The sequence below is a fragment of the Carcharodon carcharias genome, chromosome 19, assembly GCF_017639515.1.
Source record: "Carcharodon carcharias isolate sCarCar2 chromosome 19, sCarCar2.pri, whole genome shotgun sequence".
NCBI lineage: Eukaryota > Metazoa > Chordata > Chondrichthyes > Lamniformes > Lamnidae > Carcharodon > Carcharodon carcharias.
In genome coordinates this window covers 19579165-19604527 of record NC_054485.1, presented here as the reverse complement: position 1 = coordinate 19604527, position 25363 = coordinate 19579165, and the positions used below count along the sequence as shown (strand labels likewise).

General features: G+C 42.0%; 1 protein-coding gene across 6 annotated transcripts in view; it reads left to right on the top strand.

The window, feature by feature from the left end:
* cnksr1 (connector enhancer of kinase suppressor of Ras 1) overlaps window positions 1-25363 on the top strand; it is a 68770-nt gene that overhangs the window by 1217 nt on the left and 42190 nt on the right. For 4 of the 6 annotated variants that reach the window (XR_005946119.1, XM_041213596.1, XM_041213595.1 and 1 more), the window contains exons 2-8: window positions 10288-10445; window positions 12400-12590; window positions 13376-13463; window positions 15854-15895; window positions 17833-17952; window positions 21694-21750; window positions 23381-23449. Coding sequence is in view for 5 of the 6 variants with exons in the window: in XM_041213596.1 (XP_041069530.1) it covers window positions 10288-10445; window positions 12400-12590; window positions 13376-13463; window positions 15854-15895; window positions 17833-17952; window positions 21694-21750; window positions 23381-23449 (725 nt within the window). In the remaining variant the exon portion in view is untranslated. The remainder of the gene's footprint in view (window positions 1-10287; window positions 10446-12399; window positions 12591-13375; window positions 13464-15853; window positions 15896-17832; window positions 17953-21693; window positions 21751-23380; window positions 23450-25363) is intronic. The other 2 variants (XM_041213597.1, XM_041213599.1) reach the window with 2 other exon arrangements.

Sequence of the window (25363 nt, the reverse complement as noted above, 5' to 3'; positions counted from 1 at the left end):
CATTGATAGGCTGGAAGTAGGATGCCTTCTGGACAGGAAATGGGATATGGTCTATTGACACTATTGTCATAATAAAAGCTATGATGTCACAGCGTTTTGAAATTGGAATGTACTCAATAGAAATCCAGGTACATCAATCCAGTTAAATGCTGGGGATAAATGTTGTTGTTTGACTGTTGAGAAAGGGCTCAATACATGGCCTGGTAGAGATTATCTTGAATTTTGTGCAAGGAGCCAGTCACATTCTCTAGGGTGAAATGTGGACCTCACTTATAAATTAATCAGTTTGTCTGGAAAAAATACATCTGAAAGCCAAAAATACCTTGTATCATTTGGCATTAAGGTCTGTTAGTGTAAAGCCAGGCTTTCTCATACTATTGAGATGAACAAAAACTCTTCCGTGATCTGGAATGTTGAGTTGTCTCAACAACAACCATTTTGATAGCCAAACCATTGCTTAGTTAAGAGACCATGAAGTGTCATCTGAGGCAAAAAGCAACTTTGTTTTCTTCAGGCTCCTCTGGCAGAGTCTGTTCAATGTGATTAAGCAAAATGACCAAAATTATGGATTTCAAACATAATGTCCAGCACCAATCATGATGACTCTGATACTGAAGCAGTCCATGTCCAAATGCAGCAAGACGTGGACAATGTCCAGGCTTGAGCTGACAAGTGGCAAGTCAAATTTGTATCACACAAATACCAGGTAATGACCCTCTCCAACAAGAGAGAATCTAACCTTGAGATTCAATGGCAATACCATTGCTGAATCCCCACTATCAACATCCTGGGGGTCACTATTGACCAGAAACTGAACTGGACTAGCCATGTAAATACTGTGGCTACAAGAGCAAGTCAGAGACTAGAAATCCTGTGATGTGTAACTCACCACTGACTCTCCAAAGCCTGCCCACCGTCTACAAGACACTAGTCAGGAGTGTGATGGAATGCTCTCCACTTGCCTGGATGAATGCAGCTCCAACAGCACTCAAGAAGCTTGACATCAACCAGGACAAAGCAGCCTGCTGGATTGGCACCACATCCACAAACATTCACTCCCTCCTCCACCAACACACAGTAGCAGCAATGTGTACCATCTACAAGATGCACTGCAGGGACTCACCAAGCCTCCTTAGACAACAGCTTTCAAACTCACGACCACTACAATCTAGAAGGACAAGGGCAGCAGACACTTGGGAACACCAATTCCCCTCCAAGCCATTCACCACTGAATTGGAACTATGTTGGTGTTCCTTCATTGTCACTGGATTGAAAACCTGGAACTCGCTCCCTAATAGCACTGTACCTACACCACATGGACTGCAGCGGTTCAAGAAGGCAGCTAACCAGCATCACCTTCTTGAGGGCAGTTAGGGATGCAATAGAGATAAAAATGTTGCTTTGGCCTGCATCCCATGAACAAATAAAAGAAAAACTTGCCTTAAAGCTGTAATTGGAAGGGACTGTTCTTTGTGTATGGTATTTCCTGTACATGCAAACTGCATTAAGTTTTTGGTAGGGTGGCTAAGCCCAAGTGATAACTCCATAACACCTTCAACATAGCAAAATATTTCCACTACAGAATGAAATTTAAATTTCTTTCTAACCCACCCAAAACACTACGATGAGCTCATTGCTGTTTGTGCACACCCTATGCAAATAAAGCCCTCTGAGACAGCTCCTTCCATCTGTCAGTTTTATGTTGTCACTTGTGTGGTTCACAGAAAATATGGTCCATTTTACTGAGGGTACAGTACAGTGAACTGTCTTGTCAATGTTTGACATTCCAAGGATGATGTAGATTGTGATCAAATCAGTTGCAATTCCGCCTGTGTTTTTTAAAATTTATTCTTTCATGGAATGTGTGCATTGGTGGCGAGGCCAGCATTTGTTGCCCAACCCTAATTGCCCTCGAGAGGGTGGTGGTGAGCCACCTTCTTGAACTGTTGCAGTTCATGTAGCTACACCCACCAGTGCTGTGATTTTGACCCAGTGACAGTGAAGGAGCGATGATATAGTTCCAAATCAGGATGGTGACTAGTTTGGAGAGGCACTTCCTGGTGGTGGTGTTCTCATACATCTGCTGCCCCTGTCCTTCTTGGTGGTAGAGGTCGTAGATTTGAAAGATGCTGTTGAAGGAAGCTTGGTGAGTTGCCACAATGCATTTTGTAGATGGTACACGCTGCTCCCACTGTGCATCGGTGGTGGAGGAAGTGGGTGTTGAAGCTGCTGGTTGGGGCGCCAATCAGTGGGTTGCTTTGCTTGGACGGTGTCAATCTTCTTGAGTGTTGCTGGAGCTGCAATCCAGGCAAGTTTTTCTGGGCAGTGTTCAAGGCTCAACCGTTTTCAGCTGCTTCATCATTGGCCTTTCCTCCATCAAAAGATCAGAATTGGGGATGTTTGCTCATGTTTGCAGTGTTCAGTTCCATTCACAACTCTGAAGCATTCCATGCCTCAATGCAGCAAGACCTAGACAACGTCCAAGCTTGGGCAAATAAGTGACAAGTACCATTTGCACCACACAAATGTGATGTGACGACTGTCACCAACAAGAGAGAATCTAACCACTTCCCCTAATGGTATTATCACAGTTGAACCCCTTACCATTAACATCCCTGGGGGTCACCATGAACAAGAAACCAAACTGGACCAACCATTTCAATATTGTGGCTACAAGAGCAGGTCAGAGGCTGAGAAGTCTGCAGTGAGTAACTGATCTCCAGACTCCCCAAAGACTGTCTGCCATCTACATGGCACATGCACTTGCCTGGATGAGTGGAGGTTCAAGAACACTCAAGGAGCTTGACACTGTCAGGAACAAAGCAGCTCACATGATTAACACCCCATTCACCACCTAAAACATTTACTCCCTCCTGCACCAGTGCATAATATCAGCAGTGTGAACCATCAGCACCTTTGATAGCCCCTCCCAAACCCACAATCTCTACCACCTATAAGGACAAGGGTAGTGGACGCCTGAGAATACCACGAACTACAAGTTTCCCTTAAGTTGCACATCATCCTGACTTGGAGCTATATTGCTGTTACTTCACCATTATTTTGTCAAAATCCTGGAAACCCCTATCTAACAGCACAGTGATCTGCACCACACAGATTTCGCCACACAGACTACAGCAGTTCAAGAAGGCAGCTCAGCATCATCTTTTCAAAGCCAATTAGTGATGGTCGATAAACACTGTCATTGTTAGTGATGCTGATGTCCTGTGAATGAATAAGTAAAAACAAAAAAAATGAATTCAGTTAATCCTGGCAAATTGGTCACTGATGATGGTTTGGTGAAAGACTATTGGAATTCTGGGATAAATTGCTAGAGATGGTGACTGAAGTGGACCAGTGTAACTGGGCTCAGCAGACATTTGGATGTATTTTTGGAGAGATGGAATTGAAGAGCATGGCAAGATCTATCACAAAGGGGCAAGCTTGTTGGGCCCAACAGCCATCTCCTGCTTCTGAGAGTATTTCTATTCTCTGTTTTCCTAATGAATGTGTCAGCTCCAAAGTACAGTGTGCTTTTCTTCAACATGTAAAAATTGTTAATCTTTTTTTAACTTCCCTTAACTCTTCATGTCATCCACGATCTCTGGATAAAACATGCAGGGCACATGCTATTGGACTTTTCTATGTGAATTCATTCATTAGCTGGGAAGTGCATAAGAGCATTAATGTATGAAGGTGTTTGGACTCCATCCGACATCACACTGGGTATGCCTAGGGCTAGGAACTCACTGCACTAATTATGACAGGGATCTAAGTCCTCTTGCTCCTGTATAACTGTTGCACTCGAAGTATTGTCATGGTATTCTTCAAGCACTCTACAGTGGCCTATAGCACTGACAGTGCAAGTTGATGCAACATTCAGGTGAAAATCCTTCACTCTCTTGTAGTTTCCCTTCACCTGCTGATATATTACCCATATTATCAGTAATTAAAGAAGAAAGCAAAAACTCGGGGACCTTTTGTTAGACGCTAAGTTTCCTTTAATAATATGTAGAAATATTATTTACTCGGTTTGCTTCAGGTGTCTGGTAACCCTGTCGGAGTCATAAGAAGTGTGCCTGTATCTCATTGAAAGGAACTTCACACAAACTCTCTGTACACCCCTATCTATTCCCCATTCTTCCGCTATTGACCATCTGAATTGGATAACTCCATAATGGGACTTAGGTTTGATGAGGGACACAGATTTTGCTTTAAATTGTTGGGGATCGAGGAATCTCCTTATCCAGTAGATTTATTAACTTTAGGAAGGTAAATAAGGGATGTGTCCTGGATATCTCGGAAAGCATTAAAGTGTTGAAATTTAGGGTGTCAGGCAGAAAGGCACTTCAGTGAGCGTTCTGGGATGAAGTGCTCATGTTTATGCCTTGTACATCATGTGTGAAAGCTTCTGCTAGTAGCAAATTAAACAATCTAATCACATCTTGGCCAAGATGTAATGTTGATTGAGCTATGCAAATTAAATTCCTATTATGATTTGGGATTTTTCCAAGACTTTTTTCTTCTGTAAACAACTTGTCGATAGTTTCCACAAACAGACTGTGTCCCTTAACAACTCAAACCGGTTTGTTTCGCTCCCTGCTGCAGTGGGTATAGTTCTGATCTTGTTGTAAGTGTGCAGGATGTATGTAGAATGTGGAAAATATTCACTGTGATGGACCAGTTTGTGCAAGTTGGGTCACAGACCAGATTTATTTACAATTTTAAATGATGAATTGAAGCAGACAAAAAAACAAAATAATGTACAGCAAACTGGTAAATTAGTTTAAGTACAGTTGGGTGTATTCCACAATACCTTTGGAAAGATTCGGGGCCTGATATTGCTCAGGGATTGTCCTGATATCCCACCAGCAGGAGCTTGGCATGCTCTTGCAGAAGTGCATTAATGATTGATTTTAGCCATTCACAATTATTCCTGGTGTTTCAGTAATCTCCCGGCGAAAATATAGATGGAGATGTGGAGAGGACAAGTCTCTGGGCACTGGTGAGGCACATATCCATGAACTAGCTCCTAGTCTTTATACTGAAAAATCTGTAGAATTGTAGATTCTGCTTCACTGAGGTCTAACACTCTTTACGAGGTGGTTGGAAGCAGATTTAACAGTTCATGGATGTCTGGTTCATAGAATCCAAGTTAAAATCGGGTCAGTATAACAGGGCCTTCTGGCCCCTTGAACACATGAAGCAGCCTGATCAACATAACTAATGCTGAAGGATATCAGACCAACATTTCTATATTGGGTTCTTTGATGAAGAAGCAGCCTCTTTGAAGATTGTGATCTTTTAGGGATATCTCTATCTTCCTACTACAGACCTCTTCAGCTTTTGGATCATTCCAGTAGGGAAGCTCCAACTTCCTGATTTCTTCAAAAATTTCTGTTCTAGCCTTGGGTTATGTTCAGTAATGAGCTCAAGGCAATGAAACAGAAATCTCTGTTATATTTAGCTGTTGGACTTATTCTGTGCCTTCAAAGGATTTGTCTTCAATGAATAGAGTATCACACCTCCAGACCTCAATTTAAGTTCAGAGCTATTAACTGAATGTAATTGACAAAAGACAAACAAGTAACTGACCAATAACACACAAATATTTACAGTAGAAATCCTTTCACCTAACTCCTCAAATGGAAAAACAACAAAAGGATAATAACTCCAAACAAACTCTTTGTTTGTAAGATGCAATGTTTCATTTTGTACCATTGTGTGACTGCACCAATTTAACCTAGTAGATATAGGTCATATTTATCTCTCTCTCTCTCTCGATCTCTCTCGTGTTCTCTCTCTCTTTTGATCTCTTGCTCATGCTCTCTTGGGATCTCAATTTGCCTTTCAAACCAAACCAGTCTTTTTATGTCCCAGGTAAGAGTTACTGGGACATCCAGGATTTTGGCTCTTTCAACCATTACATTTTAAAACGACCTCTTGGTCATATAAGCCACTTCTTGTTTGACTCATTTTTTTGAACCTGTAACTGATAAAACATTTAGAATTGAGTTGACATAAGCTTGGTATAAGAATTTGAACTGTAGTTCTTTTTGACAGCAATGACCAGAATTTCCAAAGACCACAACAAAACTGGACAAAAATACTTACTATTTTCACAATTGAATTATTTTCACATTTCTTATTGAGGGAATCAAGGTCATGGGGAAAAGGCAGAAACAGAGTTAAAGATTATGAGATCAGCCATGATCTAATTGAATGGTGGAGCAGATTCGATGGGCTGAATGGACTACTTCTCTTATGTCATATGGTAATTGTAAAGCAGATTGTAATAGTGTTAACTCGGCCCCCTCCAGAGGTCCTCAGCATCACAGATCCCAGTCTTCAGCCAATTTGATTCACTCCACGTGATATCAAGATATGGCTGAAGGCACTGGATGCTGCAAAGGCTATGGGCCCTGACAACATTCCAGCAATAGTACTGAAGACTTGTGCTCCAGAACTTGCCATGCCCCTAGCCAAGTTGTTCCAGTACAGCTACAACACTGGCACCATACGGCTATGTGGAAAATTGAACAGGTATGTCCTGCACAGAAAAATGTCAGATCCAACCCGGCTAATTACTGCCCCATCAGTCTACTCTCAATCATCAGTAAAGTAATGGAAGGGGTCATCAACAGTGCTATCAAGCGGCACTTGCTCAGCAATAACCTGCTCACTGATGCCCAGTTTGGATTCAGCCAGAGTCACTCAGCTCCTGACCTTTTTAAAGCCTTGGTTCAAACATGGACAAAAGAGCCGAACTCACGAGGTAAGGTGAGAGTGACTGTTCTTGACATCAAGGCTGCATTTGACCAGGTGTAGCATCAAGGAACCCTAGCAAAACTGGAGTCAATGGGAACTGGGGAAAACCCTCCGTTGGTTGGAGTCATACCAAGTACAAAGGGAGATGGTTGTGATTGTTGGAGGTCAGTCATCGCAGCTCCAGAACATCACTGCAGGAGTTCCTCAGGAGAGTGTCCTAGGCCCAACCATCTTCAACTGCTTCACCAATGACCTTCCTTCCATCATAAGGTCAGAAGTGGAAATGTTCGCTGATGATTGCACAATGTTCAGCACCATTCGCGACTCCTCAGATATTGAAGCAGTCCATGAATGCAGCAAGACCTGGACAATATCCAGGTTTGGGCTGACAAGTGGCAAGCAACATTCATGCCACACAAGTGTCAGGCAATGACCATCTCCAACAAGAGAAAATCTAACCATCACCCCTTGATGTTCAATGGCATTACCATCACTGAGTCCCCTACTATCAACATCCTGGTGGTTACCATTGACCAGAAACTGAACTGGACTAGCCATATAAATACTGTGGCTACAAAAGCAGGTCAGAGGCTAGGAATCGTGCGATGCGTAACTTGTCTCCTGACTCCCCAAAGCCTGTCCACCATCTACAAGGCACAAGTCAGGAATGTGATGGAATACTCCCCACTTGTCTGGATGAGTGTAGCCCCTACAACATTGACGAAGCTGGACACTATCCAGGACAAAGCAGTCTGCTTGATTGGCACCACATCCACTAACATTCACTCCCTCCAACACCGACACACAGTAGCAGCAGTGTGTACCATCTACAAGATGCACTGCAGGAATTCACCAAGGCTCCTTAGACAGCAGCTTCCAAACCCACGACTACTACCATCTAGAAGGACAAGATCTTCCACCACCTGGAGGTTCCCCTCCAAGTCACTCATCATCCTGACTTGGAAATATATTGCCGTTCCTTCACTGTCACTGGGTCAAAATCCTGGAACTCCCTTCCTAACAGCACTGTAGGTGTACCTATACCACATGGACTGCAGCGGTTCAAGAAGGCAGCTCACCACCACCTTCTCAAGGGTAAGTAGGAACAGGCACCAAATGCTGGCCCAGCCAGCGAAGCCCACATTTCGTGAATTAATTTAAAAAAACAACTGGGTAACTTATTTGTCAGCTGTGTTCTATCCTTAGAAGTTTCTTACAATTCAAATGCACAATGTGCCACGTGATAATTATCCTATCCCATTACACCAGGATGACAAAATTTTAATGAGGTGAACATACTCTGCATTCCCAATTCCATTGTAACAATTGATATTCTAGCTCATAATAATTTAAGTATACAGTTTAACTTCTCTATACATGCTTGGGAAATTAGCTGGCTGTTATTCAGATGCTCAGAAGATCAATTTTCCACATGCACATTCCAATCCATTCTGGGACACACCCAGGATTTTGCTCTGTAATTTTTTGAAAATCTCCATGCAGCTGTTAAAGTTTAAAGTACAGCACTTGGAAAGCATATCAGAGCTGGGTTACCACCATTCTTAAAAGGCACACAAATGAGATCTACATTGATAACCAGGCAAAAATTCCATTTTGTCAGTGATGAGAGAGGAGACAAGACACATTTGCGACAATTCCCTGAAATGGCTAGCTGCAGTGGAAGAGGAAAAGAATGAGCTCTTGAACTGGGGCCATTGAAAAGCATAGCTCTTTGTCATTTGAAACAATAGTTAATTGAGTATTTCACAGCTCTCAGGACTGTGGAAAGATAACACAAATTAGTTCAAAGCAAATGTTGAATGAAAATAGAACACAGCATAAATGAAGCTCAGAGAAAACACCTTTTCTAGTCTGAAAGATTTCACCCTGCTTGCACATGCTCAAGCTGGTAAGTGAGATTAATATTTGCCTGTTTAACTGATAAATTCTACCCTAGCATCCTTCAGTGCCAACAATATTTAGTTAAGCCTTGCAGATTCTCTGGTGTATATCATCTAATGTAATGCCCTGAGGTTCCAATTATTGACTATGCCACTAGTGTATTCAGCATTGGCTTCCTGTTTTTGGAGCAGTTTGATTGTAAAAGTGCCTGCTGTTTAATCACAGACTGGAGTCTTGTATTGAAAATTCTTGTCTGTCAACTTGACTTAGTTGGTAGAACCCTCACCTCTGAGACAGTCGTGAACACACAATTTAGGCCGACAGTCATTTGGGATTGTTACACTGCCTGAGATGCTGTCTTTTGATGAGATGGTAAGCCAATGTCCTGCCTGTTCAGATGCATGTTAAAGATACCTTGGCACCATTCAAAGAAGACCAGGGGGAGTTGTCTTGTTCAACCTTTCTCCCTCAACCAATGTCCTAAGAATTTGACCAAACAAAACTGTGCACAGAGCCCTGATTACCATCTTTTTACTTGTCCAGCTGGGACCACCTGGAGCTAACTGGGAAGAGTCCAGACCCCTGAGGCAGAACTACCCTTTCACTTGCTATTGGTGAACCAGGCTGGCTGGTCCACCCATATCTGTTTGTCTCAGACATTAGATTACAGCGTCTGCCACAGTAGTTTGACTAGGTTCCAAACTTCCATTGCCAGGTGTATTATCTTAGAACCAACGCAACCCCAAAGAGGCAATCCTCCCCAAGTTCACAGCCATTTGATTTAATTACACCACTGAATTCCTGATGCCCTACTTGACTCCTTCAAAAGATTAAGTAATTGAAGAGAGTGTCCATGATCATGTAAGATGAACAGTGTGAGATGTCAAACACTGCAAGGTGGCTGAGGACAGGCTGTCTCATGTTATGAGAGGCATATGAGATTCTGAGGGTTGCTTGACAGATTCCGTGCTTATTTGAGAGGCTAGTATCAGTTTCAGAATAAGTTCCATTAACTGTCCATTTTAAGACTGAGATGAGGTGGAATTTCTTCTCTGAGGGTCGTGAATCTTGCGTCTTGGAGGCTAAGTAATTGAGAGAGACAAATGTTTGATCCATCGGGGAGTCAAAGGTTATGGGGAAAGGTCAAGAAAGTGGAGCTGAGTCCATAATCTGATCAGTCATGAACATATTGAATGCTGGAGCAGGCTTGAGGGGCTGTATGGCCAAATCCTGCTCCTTATGTTCTTAAATCTCACACCGTGAGGGGCGGTTGAGCATGGATGAGGGCAGGCTGTTGCACATTTTTACGGGAAAATGAGGGTGAGTTGTTGAGCGCCGTGAGTGTTGGATGAAGGCTGTCTCACACTGCGGGGCTGGATGAGGATGGGCTGTCGGGTACAGTGAGGGCGGCTGTTGCACACTCTGAGGATGGATAAGGTTGGCAATCACATGAGAGATTGAACTGTCTTTATAGGTCTATATGGCTCAGTAGATTGACAGGTTGCGACTTGTCCATTGCACTGTCAGGGGAGCTGATTGCCTGCTTCTGATCTGCATAGTCAGGCCTTGAGTTAGTTAGCACTCCCTGACCCAGACACTGCCTGTTGCTCTTTTCCCTAGGCCTGGACAACAGTGTGCAGAAATATCCATTTGATCAATGGCAGGTGAATGGAGAGCAACTCTTGCGACTGTCACAGCAGGACCTGGAGGAGCTGGGCGTGAAACGGATAGGACACCAGGAGCTGATTCTGGAAGCAGTGGAGCTGCTGTGTGCACTGGTGAGGAAAAGAAATCATTTTGTGTGTCATGTCATTTTTAATATCACAGAGGGAGCCTGTGGACATATTCCATTAATTCTGCTGCCTGGGACTCTGACTTGCATTGGGAATGTGACATATTCATGTCAGTCAATTACAGAATCCTTTAAATTGCTTAGATTTAACTCTGGAAGTGATAAGCCGATGCCTCACCAGCAGTAACTCCTGGATGTGCTACTCTATCATTTTTGTTTATGTTACAACAGATTAAAGTTTAATTAAATGGCTCAGGAGAATCATTTAAAGTGATTGTTGGGTGTAAAGAATCTGGAGTATTTAAGATATTGGATTACATTTAATTTAGTATGTGGTAGCTCCTCCATTCTTCTTGAGTGTAATCCATCATTGAAACCCCTACCCTGTCTTTGTCATCTGCAGGCTCAATTTGGCCCAGTCCCATTAACTGGTCCAACTACTTCTATCCTGTCACACTCTATTATCTGGCTGATAACATTTATTGTTGCAAAGATAAGTTTCTGTTGCTCCTATTACCTCCCCTGACTCAACCAATTAGTTATCCTCTTCAAATGCTCCCCTTCTATTAAATACTTTTCTATCTTCGAAAATAATGTACCATGTGAAAAGCCTTGGTAAAGCCAAAGAACTTAAATCTGCTGAGTGATCTTGTCAACTAACTCAGTTATATCCTCTAGGAAGTCTAATAAATTTTTCAAACAAGACCTACCTGTTGTAAAGCTGTGCGGACCTTATACTATGTTTCTCCTGCTGCCTAGCTTTTCCTTCTTCCAGGATGTTTTCAAAATATAAATAACCTTTAATTTTAGGCTGGTACTAAAACTATCAATTCCATATTGTGAGGTTTTTTATTGACTGTGATTTACTATATTATGGTGAGAGAGCTCCCTGCACCAAAACAAACCTATAAAAGAACAGAAACTAACTGCTGATAACACCAGAGGGGAGAGGGCTTGGGGAGTATTGTAGGTTAGAACACTTAGCCTGTACATCTACTGTACCTTTTGGATTCAGTAACTGACTGACTGGACTTGAATGCAGCCCAGAGACATGCCTATGAGAAATCAATTACTGAATGCCTTATCCAGGCAGCTGCCCTAAAATTGGCAGTCTTGCTGACCTCATAGCTGAGCTTCCATCATTAGACATGTTCTCTTGGCATCACAATGATCCTAAAGAGATGCCTTTTTCTCCACCACACGCTATTCAAAGTTATGTGTGTACTCAGTCCAGGATTTTTTAAATATTTGTTCATGGGATGTGGGCATCACTGGTCAGGCCAACATTTATTGCCCATCCCTAATTGCCCTGGAGAAGGTGATGGTGAGCTGCCTTCTTGAACCGCTGCAGTTCATATGGTCTAGGTATACCCACAGTGCTGTTAGGGAGGGAGTTCCAGGATTTTGACTTAGTGACAGTGAAGGAATGGTGACAAATCACATAAAAAATCTGCTACAGCTTGGCCCCAATCTCTCCTTCTGTGCTGGGTAAAGTTTTGGAATTAAGCTTGTCAGAATTCATATAATTATTAGTAATTGGAACCAAAATGCGTTGGACTGGTTTGAATCTGTTCACTTTGACTCAGTCACTACTATATCCGGTCTGCTACCATCAGCTGCCAAAAGAATATGGGATATAAAACCTCAAATGAAGTTGGACTATCAGTATAAGTTTCATTGACTCCGTGATCACTGTTTACAGGTTGCCCAGTGCCTATGTTGCTTGTGTTGCAGTTCAGGTAATGTGTATGATTTAGAATTGTGATGCTCATTTTCTGCTCATCATTCCAGACTGATACAGGGATTTGCAGTATCAGTAAGTACAATAAATTGTGGCTTGTATGTGGATTTTGGAGATGTATATGGCCTTGTGTTCCTGGCTGTTGAGAGTGCTCCTGTTGTTTGAAATTCTTTCTAAACAATCTTGTCTTTACTTTCAGACCTATGATCTAGAGACAGAGAATCTGAAGATTCTGATGGAGAAGTTGAGAGCTGTGTCTGGAACACTCCAGTCATTCATCGTCAGTCGGCGGAAGGTCAGCCCAGGTCCACAGAGGCCTTCTGGAGACCTCCTCACCTCTGTCATAGATCTTCTTCAAACCACCAAAGCTATCTTTTCCTGGCTAAACAGGTACTCGGACAAACTAATACTGCAAACTATTCCTATTGATTAGAATGGTCCGTCAGGAACTTGTCAGCCTTCCTCCTTAACGTCATTAACTGTCAGACATTAAAAGTTTTAGTTACGTAAAGATAAAATTATTAGGCTCAGCAACAACTTAGATTCCTACAGTGCCGCTGTTTATAGGGAGGCTTTCGTTGTGCTGTCTACAGGCACTGAACAAAGAGTCAATCTGAGCAGGATGTCAGCAACTTGCATTTACACTATGTAGTTTGAACACAGATGCTTCAATGCTGAATAGATTGAATGCTGACCCTTAGAGGGAGGATTTGGAGAGATGGCTCAAAATGTTTGAAGAAATGGGTTTTAAGAGTTTTTGAAAGGGGGTGGTAGGAACAAAGAGGCTTAGGAGGAAGGACTTCCAAAGAGTAGAGTCAAGAGGCTAAGGCTCCATCATCAATATTGCAATGGAAGGAAGGGATGCACAGGAGCCGAGGAGGGGATGTAAAAATGGAGAAACCTCCAGAGCTAAGGTGGAGCAAGGCCATGGAGGGATTTGTAAATGAGATAGAAGATTTTAAACTTGATGCACTGGTTGGTAGGGAGACTTTGCAGGTCTGAAAAAAAAAGTGATGTGAGCGTGGCTTATGGCAAATAAGTGGTGAAGTATTGGCTATGCCGACATCTGTGGATGTTGGGAGTAAAATCAAGTGAGTCTGGTGATGTTTGTTTATCAGTTTTGGAGAATCGGAGGGCCTAAAGAAATTCTAACTGTTTCTCTTCTGCCAAACCAGGTACCCGTTTATATGTATAATCAACTACTCTGCCATGAAGAAAGAGATCATCAGGTTATGTCTGGAGCTAGCAGAAACTATTCATAAGGTTTGTCAAATACACCAAGTCTGGTACAATTCATAATTTATATAGAATTTTCAGCACAGAAACAGGCCATTTGTTCCAGCAGGTCCATGCTGTTGTTTATGTTCCACATGAGTCATCATCCCACTCTTGTTAAATATTCCTTTCTTCCTTGTGTACTTACCTAGCTTCCCCTTAAGTGCATATATGTGTGAAAAGCTTTGAGATGCTGATGTGAGCAGATGCCATAAAATACAAGGATTACTTTTCTTTGCACTTCTATATTTTTCCCTTGTCTTCTCCCTGAGGGTGCTAATGCTAACCCTTCCAGTAATACAGTTCTATAGTGGCAGCTCCTCCAGTGTCCACATTAATTTCCGAGGTTGATTGTAGTGGGTTTCTGGTTGCGGTTGTTGGTGAGTATCAGACTTTGGCTTAGAGTGTGATATGGTGAAGCCAATGGATTACCCAATTACGGTTTGCAACATCTTTAAGATTTTAATTTAATATTTCCCCTTCACACCCAGAAATGACTCAAGTGCTGTAAAAGGGGTAGAGTTTTCCTTTGCAGGAGGGGTCATTAGTTCTACATGCCAGCCAACACTTTCTGTTCTTCCAGTTTTGGTCTCCTTTGTACCTTGTCCTGCATTATACCTTCAAAGTCAGCAATTTTGGTCTTCTGGGCTCTTCTCTCTAATGCTTTCTGCTTCTTATATTTCCCCATGTTCAAAATTAAACTCTTTTTGGACAATAAAGGAATCAAGAGGTATGGGAATAGGTTGGGAAAATGGAGTTGAGGTAAAAAAAAATCAGCCGTGGTCTTACTGAATTGTGGAGCCGACTCAAGGGGTCGTATGGCCTACTCTTGGTCCTATTCTTTATGTTTTTATATCCAACCGCCCCTTCCTCAGTTAGTGCTCATTCTCTGTTCTGTGAAATAACAGTTTGCTATGTTAAAAGTGCAGCGTAAATGGGGTCTGTGTGATGGCACTTGCTAATAGATACTGAGGTCAGGACAGATAGAAGATGTGAGAAGGGGTTCGCAGTAAGTTTCCACAGGTTTCTTCTGTCAAAACTCTGCTTGCCTCTGTTCATGATTGTGCTTTAAATTCATTGAATTATGGTTAGTTGAGGGTGAAAGTCACATACCTAACAAACCAGTGAAGCAGTACATGTGTGGCCAAGTCAGAGATGCAGAAACGCCTCTCCTCACTGGGAGTGCAGGATTGATGAACTCCTATGGAATAAGGAATGGAGCTGCAGGGAGTGACAGCCAGCTGGGCAACTTCCTCCAGCTGAGGAGTCTGCTGCAGTGAGGAACCTGTGATCTGTCAATGCAACTGTACAGATTTTGCTAAAAAAGTGAGCCTTTGTGCAAACGTTGGGGAAGATGCAGTGAGATTTCTTCGCTTTTATTCTCCCCCAATTCATAACCTCCACTTTGAGATTCATGTTGAACTTGCCACATGCTCCCCACTTGCTCAAAGAGGATTTGGCATCATGCCCACAGTTGCTGCTACAAACATAGTCAAATTGGGTGGGTGCTTTGGCTGAGGCACATGAATGAATTCTCCAGAGTTATTAGATTCTTTTTGCCATGTTTACCACGCTGATTTCTGGGGCAATAAATGGTGCTCCCAGAACCAGTTGGAGCCTCTGTTGACATGGGTGTGGAAGGAAGGAAGGGAAGAAAATTCTACTTTTTCCTTCTCTGTTTAAGCTCCTTAGCTTTCCTCATGCCTCACACCTTACCCCATGGTCCACTGCAGTCCCAGCTGGCACCTCCATACTGGGAGGATTTACTGGCCAATTGCATTTATATGACTTGTGTACCTTATGTATCCATGGACTGTTTTGTTCCCAGCTTTCTCTTTCCACTCCTACCCAGACTGTTGCTGAACTACTGTTTCACAGGTCCTGAATGTCTTCTAGTACTCACCTGGATGTCCATTTGTCATGCATGAGTGATTGTTTGACAATGGAGGGCAAAATAACTGAGTCTGAACTTGCATGCACCCAAAGCCAGAAAGATGCTGGTACTAGCAGGGGCTACTGCATGAGCATCAGCAGCAATATGCCTCCCTTAACTCTAAGGGGGATGAGAATAATTGTAATATTTGTGTTCCGTCCACACTTGAGATCAGCTAATACACATTGAGGTGGGAGCTGGGACCATTCACGTAGAACTTTAATAAAAGATATATTCGGGATAGTATTCCTAGGCATGTGGAGATGAGCCCACAGCACTCAATAGTCCCATTTAATGCCTTAACAGCGACATGAATTCTGCAACATCTATGTCAGCCCTCACAGCCTCCTAGCTGTAATACTGGTACTGAGTCCTGCAATGTGGTTTGCCTGGCTGAATAATGATCTTTTATTGAAATCTTAGATTTGACATCTGTTTTGTTTAGGAGTGCAGCCAGACAGAGAAAGAAAATCGGATACTGAGCATTGTAAGTATGAATCAATTGCTTCCTTTCTGTTACACCATGATGAGTCTTTCCAGTAAACTTCTGTTTTCAGAATCTGCCTTATCAGATGAATGTTGGTTGCTGTGTCAGCTCTTGCTCATAACCTGGGCTGACACTGCACTTCAGTCCTGAAGGAGTGCTGCTGTCAAGGTGTGCCGTCCTTCAGTTGAGGCATTAAACTGAGGCCCTGTCTGCCCCCACTCAGGTGAACATAAAAGATCCCATGACTTTATTCAAGGAATAGCAGGGTGTCCTGGCCAATATTTATGCCTCAGCCAACATCACTAAAACAGATTATCTGATCATCATTACATTGCTGTTTGTGTAAGCTTGCTGTTTCCTGCAGTACAGCAGTATTGCCTCATAGCCTGCAGGCTGTTGTAAAGGAAGTCCTGAGTTTGTGAAATGCATTATATAAATGCAAGTTCTTTTCCCATTTAAAAAAAAAATTGAATCTGATTATTGAACGTCACATAAGGCTGGTCAGTATTGATCATTTACCACAAAGAGATTTTGACCTGGGAGCAATTGATATACATCTCAAATAAGGATTTGGGACTGATGTTGTCTCTAGGACTTGTTAAGAATTATTACCAACAATTAGATGCTGGAAATACTCAAGTGTTATATTCCAGAAAGCCAGGTGGTGAAAGGGAAAATTGGAGCCAAACCTGTCATATTTTATAAGCATTAAATTACTGAGATACACAGGACAAACGTGCACCTCCTAACTCAACAACTGCAGTTTCAGTCTGTTCCTAGCTGGAGGAGCACAAGTGAATATCCAGTTAATGCTCACCACCTCCATACAATTAAAGATAATTTACACTCAGCAAGTCTGGCAACATCTACGAAGAGAGAAACCAACATTTCAGGTCAATAACCTTTCGTCAAATCTAATTATAGTCTACAGGCTGGAGGGAAGAGGTGACACTCTGATTCTTCTTAAATTGTTTGGTATGAATGTGTTTCTGCTTTAATTAAACTGCTTTGCAACTGCGAATGAGCTACATATAGGAGAACATATAGGAGCATTTGTGTATCATATACATTGGAATCAGATCCAGCCAGCTGTACACCTGAAATATTACCTGCTCTTTCTATTTCAGTTACCAACTTTATATTTCCAACATTTTCTGGTTTTACAACATTCAGTTCCTTGTTTTTTCTCCCTGATTTAACAGTTATCATAGAAACTTACAGCCCAACATATCTGTGCTGGCTCTTTGGAAGAGAAGTCATGCTTAGTTCCACATCCTCGCTTTTTGTCCGTAACCCTGTAAGTTCCTCATCCTCAAGTACTTGTCCAATTTCCGTTAAAAACTATTTATTGAACTAGCTTCCACTGCTGAAGCATAAAAGTAACATTGCAGGTCTGGTACCTGTTCTAGAAACCATCTGAAACAAATGGAAAGTAAAAATAGGCAGCTTCTAGTGAGCAAGACCCCAGCACTAGTTTTACACTCCAAAATTAAGCTCTGAATTGCCCCAAATATGTTCCTATGTTTCATAAGATGGGGTCTTCTTAAAGATCAGTCAAATTTTCTCTGAGTGGATAATTCTGCAGCCTGGTTTTTAGTTTATTATTTGTAGGATTCCCCTAAACTCAGACAATGGACCACTAACCAAGTCCCAATGTTGAGTTGCTTGCCAGGTGTGTAAAGGTGACTCTGGGAGCCTCGCCTGTGGCTTTGCTCTTGCTTGTCACCTTCCCAACAACACGATGCAAGAAGATCTCACAAGCACTCCTGCCTGTGCACTTGTCACACATGTTAATATTAGAAACTAACTATGCTGCTGTGCCTCTGGAGTACTAATATGTTGCCAACTGCTTTCCTTGTTGTACCTTCTGCAGGTAAGGCAATGTTTCTGGGTGTGTGGTTGGTTCCATTTGGGCTTATGCACTCTGTCTCATTCAGTGCAGGGAACTCTCCAGTTTCTGTGAGAATATGGTAATGGGCAGCCCTGAGGTGTTGGTGAACCAGCATGCTTGCCTGGAAACTATACATCTACTCACCACTTCACCAGGGCAGAGTCTGGTGAGTACTGCATGGTGTCCTGAGTTATATGGGGGGATTATGGAGGCCTTACTGTCTGTGGACTTGTTACTTTTCCTTGAATGTCCAGATAATGGGCTTTGTAAATTAGGGTTTGTATAAACAATACTCTTGCCAATTCATTTTTTTTAGAAAGGCATATCTAATTTTTAACACTTTGACCTAGAGTGTGCCCAACACTTTGAGTATCTGACAGCATTTCACATAGATTTACGTATACATATATATCTTAAGATGCAGTGGATGTGTTATGTGGATACTTTTAAGATGTTTATCATCCAGCTTCGCTTAGTTGGTAATATGTCCCCTTCTGAAGTAGTTCAAACACCACTTGAGAATTTGAGCATATATTCAAGGCTGACTCTCTAGTGCGAAAGTGAGGGAGTGCTGCATTGCTAGAAGCACTCTCTTTCAGTTGAGATGTTAATCTGAGGCCTCTGGTTCAAGTAGGTGTTGAACTACATTCTGCTCCTGCTAACTCAAAGTCAACATTTGCTGCAAAAAAAATCTCGGCCCTATTGTTTTTTTTAGTTTTCTATAAAATCCTTCAACTCCACAGAGTAAATTTTCAAACAAACTTCACACTATCTATGGCTCTGAGTATTGTTACTTCCATATATTGTGCCAACAGCCGGAATAACTTGGTGCTTTTTTTTTATATGACCGGAGCCAACTTTCAGAGCCAGCCCTTGAATTGAGCCTTCAACTGACAAAGGTGACTTCTTGTGGACCCATTGGGTGGAATCTTCTGTTCTGAAGTCTACGTTCGGTGATGGGAGTGGCAGTTGGAGTATTTTTCTCTGGGGGCTGACCACGTGATATTTTGTGCTGTTCAGCTCATTACTCATGGATCCATGTGGAACACAGCGAATCTGGTGGAGGGGATGGGCAGGATGTCACCTACCCACCATTACCTCAAGTTTGCCAAATTTAAAGGGCACTTGGACAGCCTCCCTCCCTTACCCACCTTTGCCTGCCTCCTGTTTCCAGCCTCCGGTCCCCTCCACCCCATTTGCCTGCCTGCCGTGTCCAGCCTTGGTGCAGCTTGTGCTACTGGTACCCAGTATGAATCAAGTTGTCCCAGAATCAAGAAGGTGAAAGCTGTGTCTACTCACCTCAAAGCTGTGGAAGAAATCAAGTTCATCAGGTCCACTTGTGCGCAGCCGTAAAAATGAACGTTCTAATTTCTCGCTGGTAGGGAACTTAATTTGGAGGGGGAGCTTAATTCCGGAAAGGTGGCCTTTTAATGAGCATGCATGACATGCTAATACATGCAAAAGTGGCTTCCCAACATTGTTCATTGGGAATTTCAACCTGCCTTTAAAAGTCCTGAGAACAGACTTCCTACCGTTCATCCTGATGTCAGGAAATTGATTTTTGGCCTCATGTCAAATTAAGTTCCCCCAAAACTACGCTTCCTGCTGTTGGTGGATCCGTAAAATTCTATCCCTTTATATAATTTAAGAACAAATCAGCTGAGACACAAAAAAATTTCCTTCCATTAAAGCGTGTGGTGTGTCATATATTTGCGTATGGTATGTTGTGTGAAGAGTGATGTGTGTGTTTATGGTTGAGGGATAGTTTCCCTCATTCCTCGAGAGGACCAGCAGCTCCACACACTTCCACCATCTCTGGTGTAAGCAGATCCAGCTCAATAATCTTTTCTACCAGGGTTTCTCAAGTAAGCTGAAATGTAATCAAAGTGTTAAATGTTTGGAACAGGAGATGAGAGCGCTCATGGGTACTCTGGAGAGTGGTTTCTGGCAGTTATATTGTAGTATCACATTTCCTTGTTCAGCAAAAGTGTATTTTTAGCTTCCAGCCCATGGAAGGATATCTTATTTTCTTTTGTTTCTCTAAGCCATAAGTACCTTTGTTACAGCCACTCGGGTTCTTACAACTGTGTACTTTCCCTGTGTACGCTCTCAACAGTTGTTGCCATGTGCTTTCCCTTCTCTTTTGTTTTCTCACTGTATTGGTGTTGCTCTAACTGTCTTTGCCAGGAGCTCAAAACTCAGGAATACCTGACCTGCCTCAGTCATTTCCTGGCTGGGTATCAGAAAATCACAACTCTCTGATTTCTCTCACATTTTCTTCCCTTCCTTTCAACCCTGGTGGTTTCTTGCTCTTTGGGCCTGGGCTTATCACTGAATTTCTCACTTATAGTTTTAAAAAGTGACATGATTTAATTTCACTGAAGTTTCTTGGTTGATAGAGAGAGAAGCATCTCTTACACCTGAAATTTAAGAGCTCACTCTCTCTCTCTCTCTCTCTCTCTCTCTTGTTATTCAGCCACTTGGGATACAATCGGCAAGATGCAGCATTGATTTCTCTTTTGAAGCTCAGGCTACAGTGATGACTCGATTTAGAGGAATGATTTGATTACATGCTCCTCATAATCATTCTCCATTTTGAGATAGACATGTGTTTAGAATGTTCATAATTGAAGCTATTGTCTGAATAAAATCTGTAATTACAATTACTTTATTTAAAATAGTAACAATTCCACAGATTAATTCTGATTCAAATAATGACTTAACTAATATCCCTTTCATCTCTTGTCTTGTAAGCATCAATTCTTGCTGGATATTGTTCCACAGGCTCCAACAGTCCTGTGGTACCACAGCCATGTAGTTGACTAGGGTTACACATAGACAATCAGCGTAGACAGGCTAGTCAAACATGGTAGGGTTGGTGGGTTGGGGTGGGTGGGAGGAGGGCACGGTGATGACACACCTAGCTCCACCATATGCTCACCTGGCAACCACACATGCACATCCCAACAGGTGTCACTGCATAGTGATCAGGAGCAGATTGTTAATTCTCTGGTTGTTTATTCACCATCCTCCCTAGCCCGTGATAAAGACATCGATTCTGCTTTTGTAGCTGCCATGGCTATGATCAGCTAGCTCCAACCTGATCTGTATGGCTGCCTTAAATTATACCTTTACAAAATTAGGCATGGGGTGGAGTGGGAATTTTTTTTTAACTTGTGCACTTTGACCAGTGTTACTGAGATGTTTAAATGCAACGAGCCACTAATAAGTATATTGTAACTGTATTAGTTTACTCAGATACTCTATTTATACTGCTCTTAACTATATTTACATGTCTATGTGCTGAGTTAGCCTTGGGGAGCTGCCAGAGCAGCACAATCTGATCAAGTGTCCAACCTGGGTAGATGTTGTTTTAAATTGTTCAAGGTTGATAGATCCTTTAGGAGGTTTCAGTTATTATCTGACAACAAGGACTGCTCAATGAATACCCCGAAAAAACACGTGTTGACCTGAGCGTTGACAGCAGGTTTGGTGCAGGGTATGGGTTTCCTGTCCAATGTTGGCAACTTCAGGCTGGAATTTCTGCTAATTTACAGTAACTGAATAACTCTCAAGCTTCATTACCCTGAAATCGGACTATTTTACAGTGTTAGTTCAAAGTTATAAACTAAAATCTAATGCTAAATTTTTTTTAAAAACCTGTGGGTTGTTCTACAAGTTAATTTATTCAGGGTTGTGACAGCTGTGATCAGAGCTGACATGGACATTCACTGGGAGTATTACAGATGACCAAGCTGTTTACCTCCGAAGTATTTTAGTATATTGCATACAACTGTTGGAGATTTATGACATTAGTTCTGACGAACACATAGTTCACAAGCAATTGGTCAGCTCTATTTGCCCTCGCCTATCCCTGGATTAAAAGCTGTTCCTTTACATTGTTCAGGGAATTGAAATCAAGTCGGATAATGGACTGCATTTTATCACAGAAACCACGGTAAATGTAAGTGAAATTTATTCTTTCCACTCGCTTTTCAGTGTCGCTCACTTTATTTGTGTGTGTACAATTCTTGTTCTCTGTCTCAATGTATCTCTGTGTCCGTGTGTGGCACTTTCCCTGTTCATTTCTGTCTTAAATTGTTCTTGTAATATTGGTAACACTAGCAAAACTGTGTTTATTACCTTTTGTTAGTTTCCCTGAAAAGCTGTTGATTGGCTGCCTCCTTGACCTGCTACTGTCCTGTCTGTGTGCTTTTCTCCCCATGTCTGTCTGTTGCTCTGTACTTGCGAGTGCATGTCTGTTTTTCCCTCCTGTTTTTCCTGTCTCTCTTTTGCATTGTCTTTTTTGTCTGTAGTCCCTCTCGTACTGAGTGATCAGCTCACCCTGACCTTCCATGGCACCACGATCATCAAGATCTGCTCAAAGTCACACGTTGTTGTGCCTTCAACAAGTGTCACAGCTCCTAAAAATTCCTGATCTTGCATTATTTTGTGAACACCATCACCACAAAGACTGCTGCAGTTTAAAGAGAAGGTCCTTCAGTATCCACAGGGCTATTAAGGGTGAGCAATAAGTATCACCTTGCCAACTTCATCCATATTTTCTGAACAATTATCTTAAATGCTCATTTGGAGTTTACACATGTCTTATAACATGCCTATGAAATGATTTACAATTTCCTGATTGTTTTCATGTTGCATTGAGAGAGTCTGGATAGTGAGTGTCAACAACGTCAGATTGTGTAACAACCAAGGCAAACCTCTCCTCACCCATTGCCCACACATGGCACAATCAGGACTGGGAACCCTGGTTTACCCACAATTCCCCCCACTGTAAGAACTCTAAAGCCAACTGTACCACCATAACCACTGCCCCAGCTGAGATCAGGGAGGTACTGTGCACTGAGCTACTGACACAAAAGTCAGGAAGGTGCAAGTCTCAGTTCAACTCTGGGATGCATAATCACGGGTCTGCATGGCTCAGTGTTCCACCAAGCAATATAGCACCAGTCTGTGTAGTTCAGAATGACATCAGACTCTGCCTGCTTGGTCTGTTTGGCTCAGTGACATGGGCAGTACAGCCCTGGTCTGTGTGATTCAGTGGCTCACTCGGTGTTACAGCCCTGGTCTGTGTAACTCAGTGACACACTGGATAGTATGTATCTACTGAGAACGTCTTTTTCTCTCCTCTTTAAAAAATCTGTTTGAGGATTCTATGCAAATGGAGTTTGGTTCCAGTTGTTGCCAACATGTGATCCATTTTGAGAAGATTTTAATGTTCTTCTCGTGACGGCAAAAAGTGCCATACAAACCCAAGTGGTAGAATCTCCAGCACTGGTTCATAAAGACTCAATTTGACAAAAAATGAAATACGTCCTTAGTGAAATGAGGGAATTGCTGCAGAATTCCTTGGAAGATGGAGAATGGGTTGATAGAGATTCCAAAATATTGCCCGACTCCCATTCCAAAGCATTTGGTTTTGGTATCTCTTACTTCTATTGGGCTGAGTGGGGGAGGGGAGTGTTGCAGTCTAACTTGAGAGATGGGCTCATCTGTGAGTACATATCCCTGGCGTGATTGTTCGTAATTAAATGAGTGTTTTTATGAACTTGCTTTCATTTCCTTTTCTTCAGTCTCCAGCTCATCGTTCTCAGAAGATTCGTCCAGGAGATGAGGTGGTCCAGGTGAATGATATGGTTGTAGTAAGTATTAGGTATCAGACACTTGAATTAGATGATTTAGGTGTGCTATAAATCGGGTGTTGAATGAAGGGGTGCATGGACTGGGAGTTGGAGGTATGTAAGGAATAGGGGTTGGGGATGAATGGTATATTTTGGGTGTCTGATAATGCAAGGATGAGACAGTATGAGAGATCATAGAAGTACTAGCACACAACGTGGCCATTCAGCATGTCTCATCCATGCTGGTGCTAACTCTTTAACGGGAGCTGACATCTATCTACCCTTTGATCCATTCAACTGCATTCCTTTTAATATCACAGGGATAATTTTGAAAGGCACATTCCCAGTGTGTAACCTTTACCATCCTCCGGTTAGAATTCCCTCTTTCCCTTATCCCCAAACATCCATCTGTGTATTGGGATACTATTCAGACCTGCTGACTGTTTCAACTTTGTGTCCCATCAACCTTTTTTTAGACATAGCTTCTTTATGAATATTTTCCTCCAGTTCATTCTTGTTTAACATCTCTGTCATTACTTCCCTTTTAAGTACAGAAGTGGCCCCTTGCTTTGGTTATCCTTTCATTTCTTGTGTGCTATAAAAATCCTTGATTTTTTCCCCTGATGTTGAGCACCAGTGCTTTTTTTCTCACTCAGCCTTCTTAACCTCCCTTTCTGGTTTCTTTCAAAAATTTTAATTTCTGTTTTTGAATTGTCCCCGAATATTTATCGTACACCCTGTTTTTTTCCCTTTTGAACACTGGATATAGATCCAAGTTCAGTTAATGATACAAATTTGGAATCTATTGTTTGACAGTTTCCACGTGTCAGTGTTGTTCTGAGCCAGACCAGAGAATCCAGGCTCAGTGGAAGCGGAGTCAGGATTCCCTCTCTGGATCCTTATCCAATGATGATGGCTGGGAAATGAGCAGGTGCAGATGTTGGATAGGCATAGACTGAGCTTGACTGTATGATTGATTGTGTTCTAATGCTCTTTAGAAACTTAGGAAGTTTCAGTAGACACATCATTCATCCCTTGAGCCGCTTCTACTATGCAGTACGACCTGTACTTAAACTCCATTGATTGCCTTTATTCTGTATCCCTCAATGCTTTTACCTCACAAAATACTTATCAATCTCAGTCTTAAATTTCACTTGACCCTCAGTGTTCTGGGGGAAAGTCACTCAAATAATAATCATTTGGTCTAGGTACAGCCGCACATGCAATCCCAACCCCAGCGAGAGTCAACACCTTAAGGAGAGGTAGGCAAAATACAGTATTGATTCAAGTTGGAGTGATTTGGGTATAAACTCACACAACTCTTGTTTGGTACAGTATGGGTAGCAATTGTTCCTCTCAAGATTAATTTGTCTTTCTGTGTTTCTTTATTCTTAATTTTGTCAAACCTCATAGGAACAGGAGTAAGCCATTAGCCCTTCAAGTTTTTTCCACCATTCATTGAAACCATGAGTGTTCTATGAGTTAACTCCTTAGATCTGCTTTTTCCCCCACATCCCTAATACCTTTGGTTAACAAAATCTATCAACCTTAGTCTTAAAATTAATAATCAATCGCATCAATTGTCATTTTCAGAAAAGAGTTCCAAACTTCTACCATCCTTTGTGGGTAGAAATGTTTCCGAATTTCATTCCTGAAAAGTCTGGTTTGAATTTTTAGACACTGCCTCCTAGCCCTAGGCTCTCAAGCCAGCAGTAATTGTTTATCTCTATCTACTCCATTTGTTCTCCTTAATACCTTGAAAGCTTTACTCAAATCATCGCTTAATCTTCTAAATTCTAGGGAATACAACCCTTGTTTTGTGTAATTTCTCCATGAAGTCCAGGTGTCATTATTGCAAGCCTATGCTGCACTCTGACCAAGATCTCATTACTAATTATGGATCCAAAAGTATTTTCTCCCTCTTCTCAAATACTA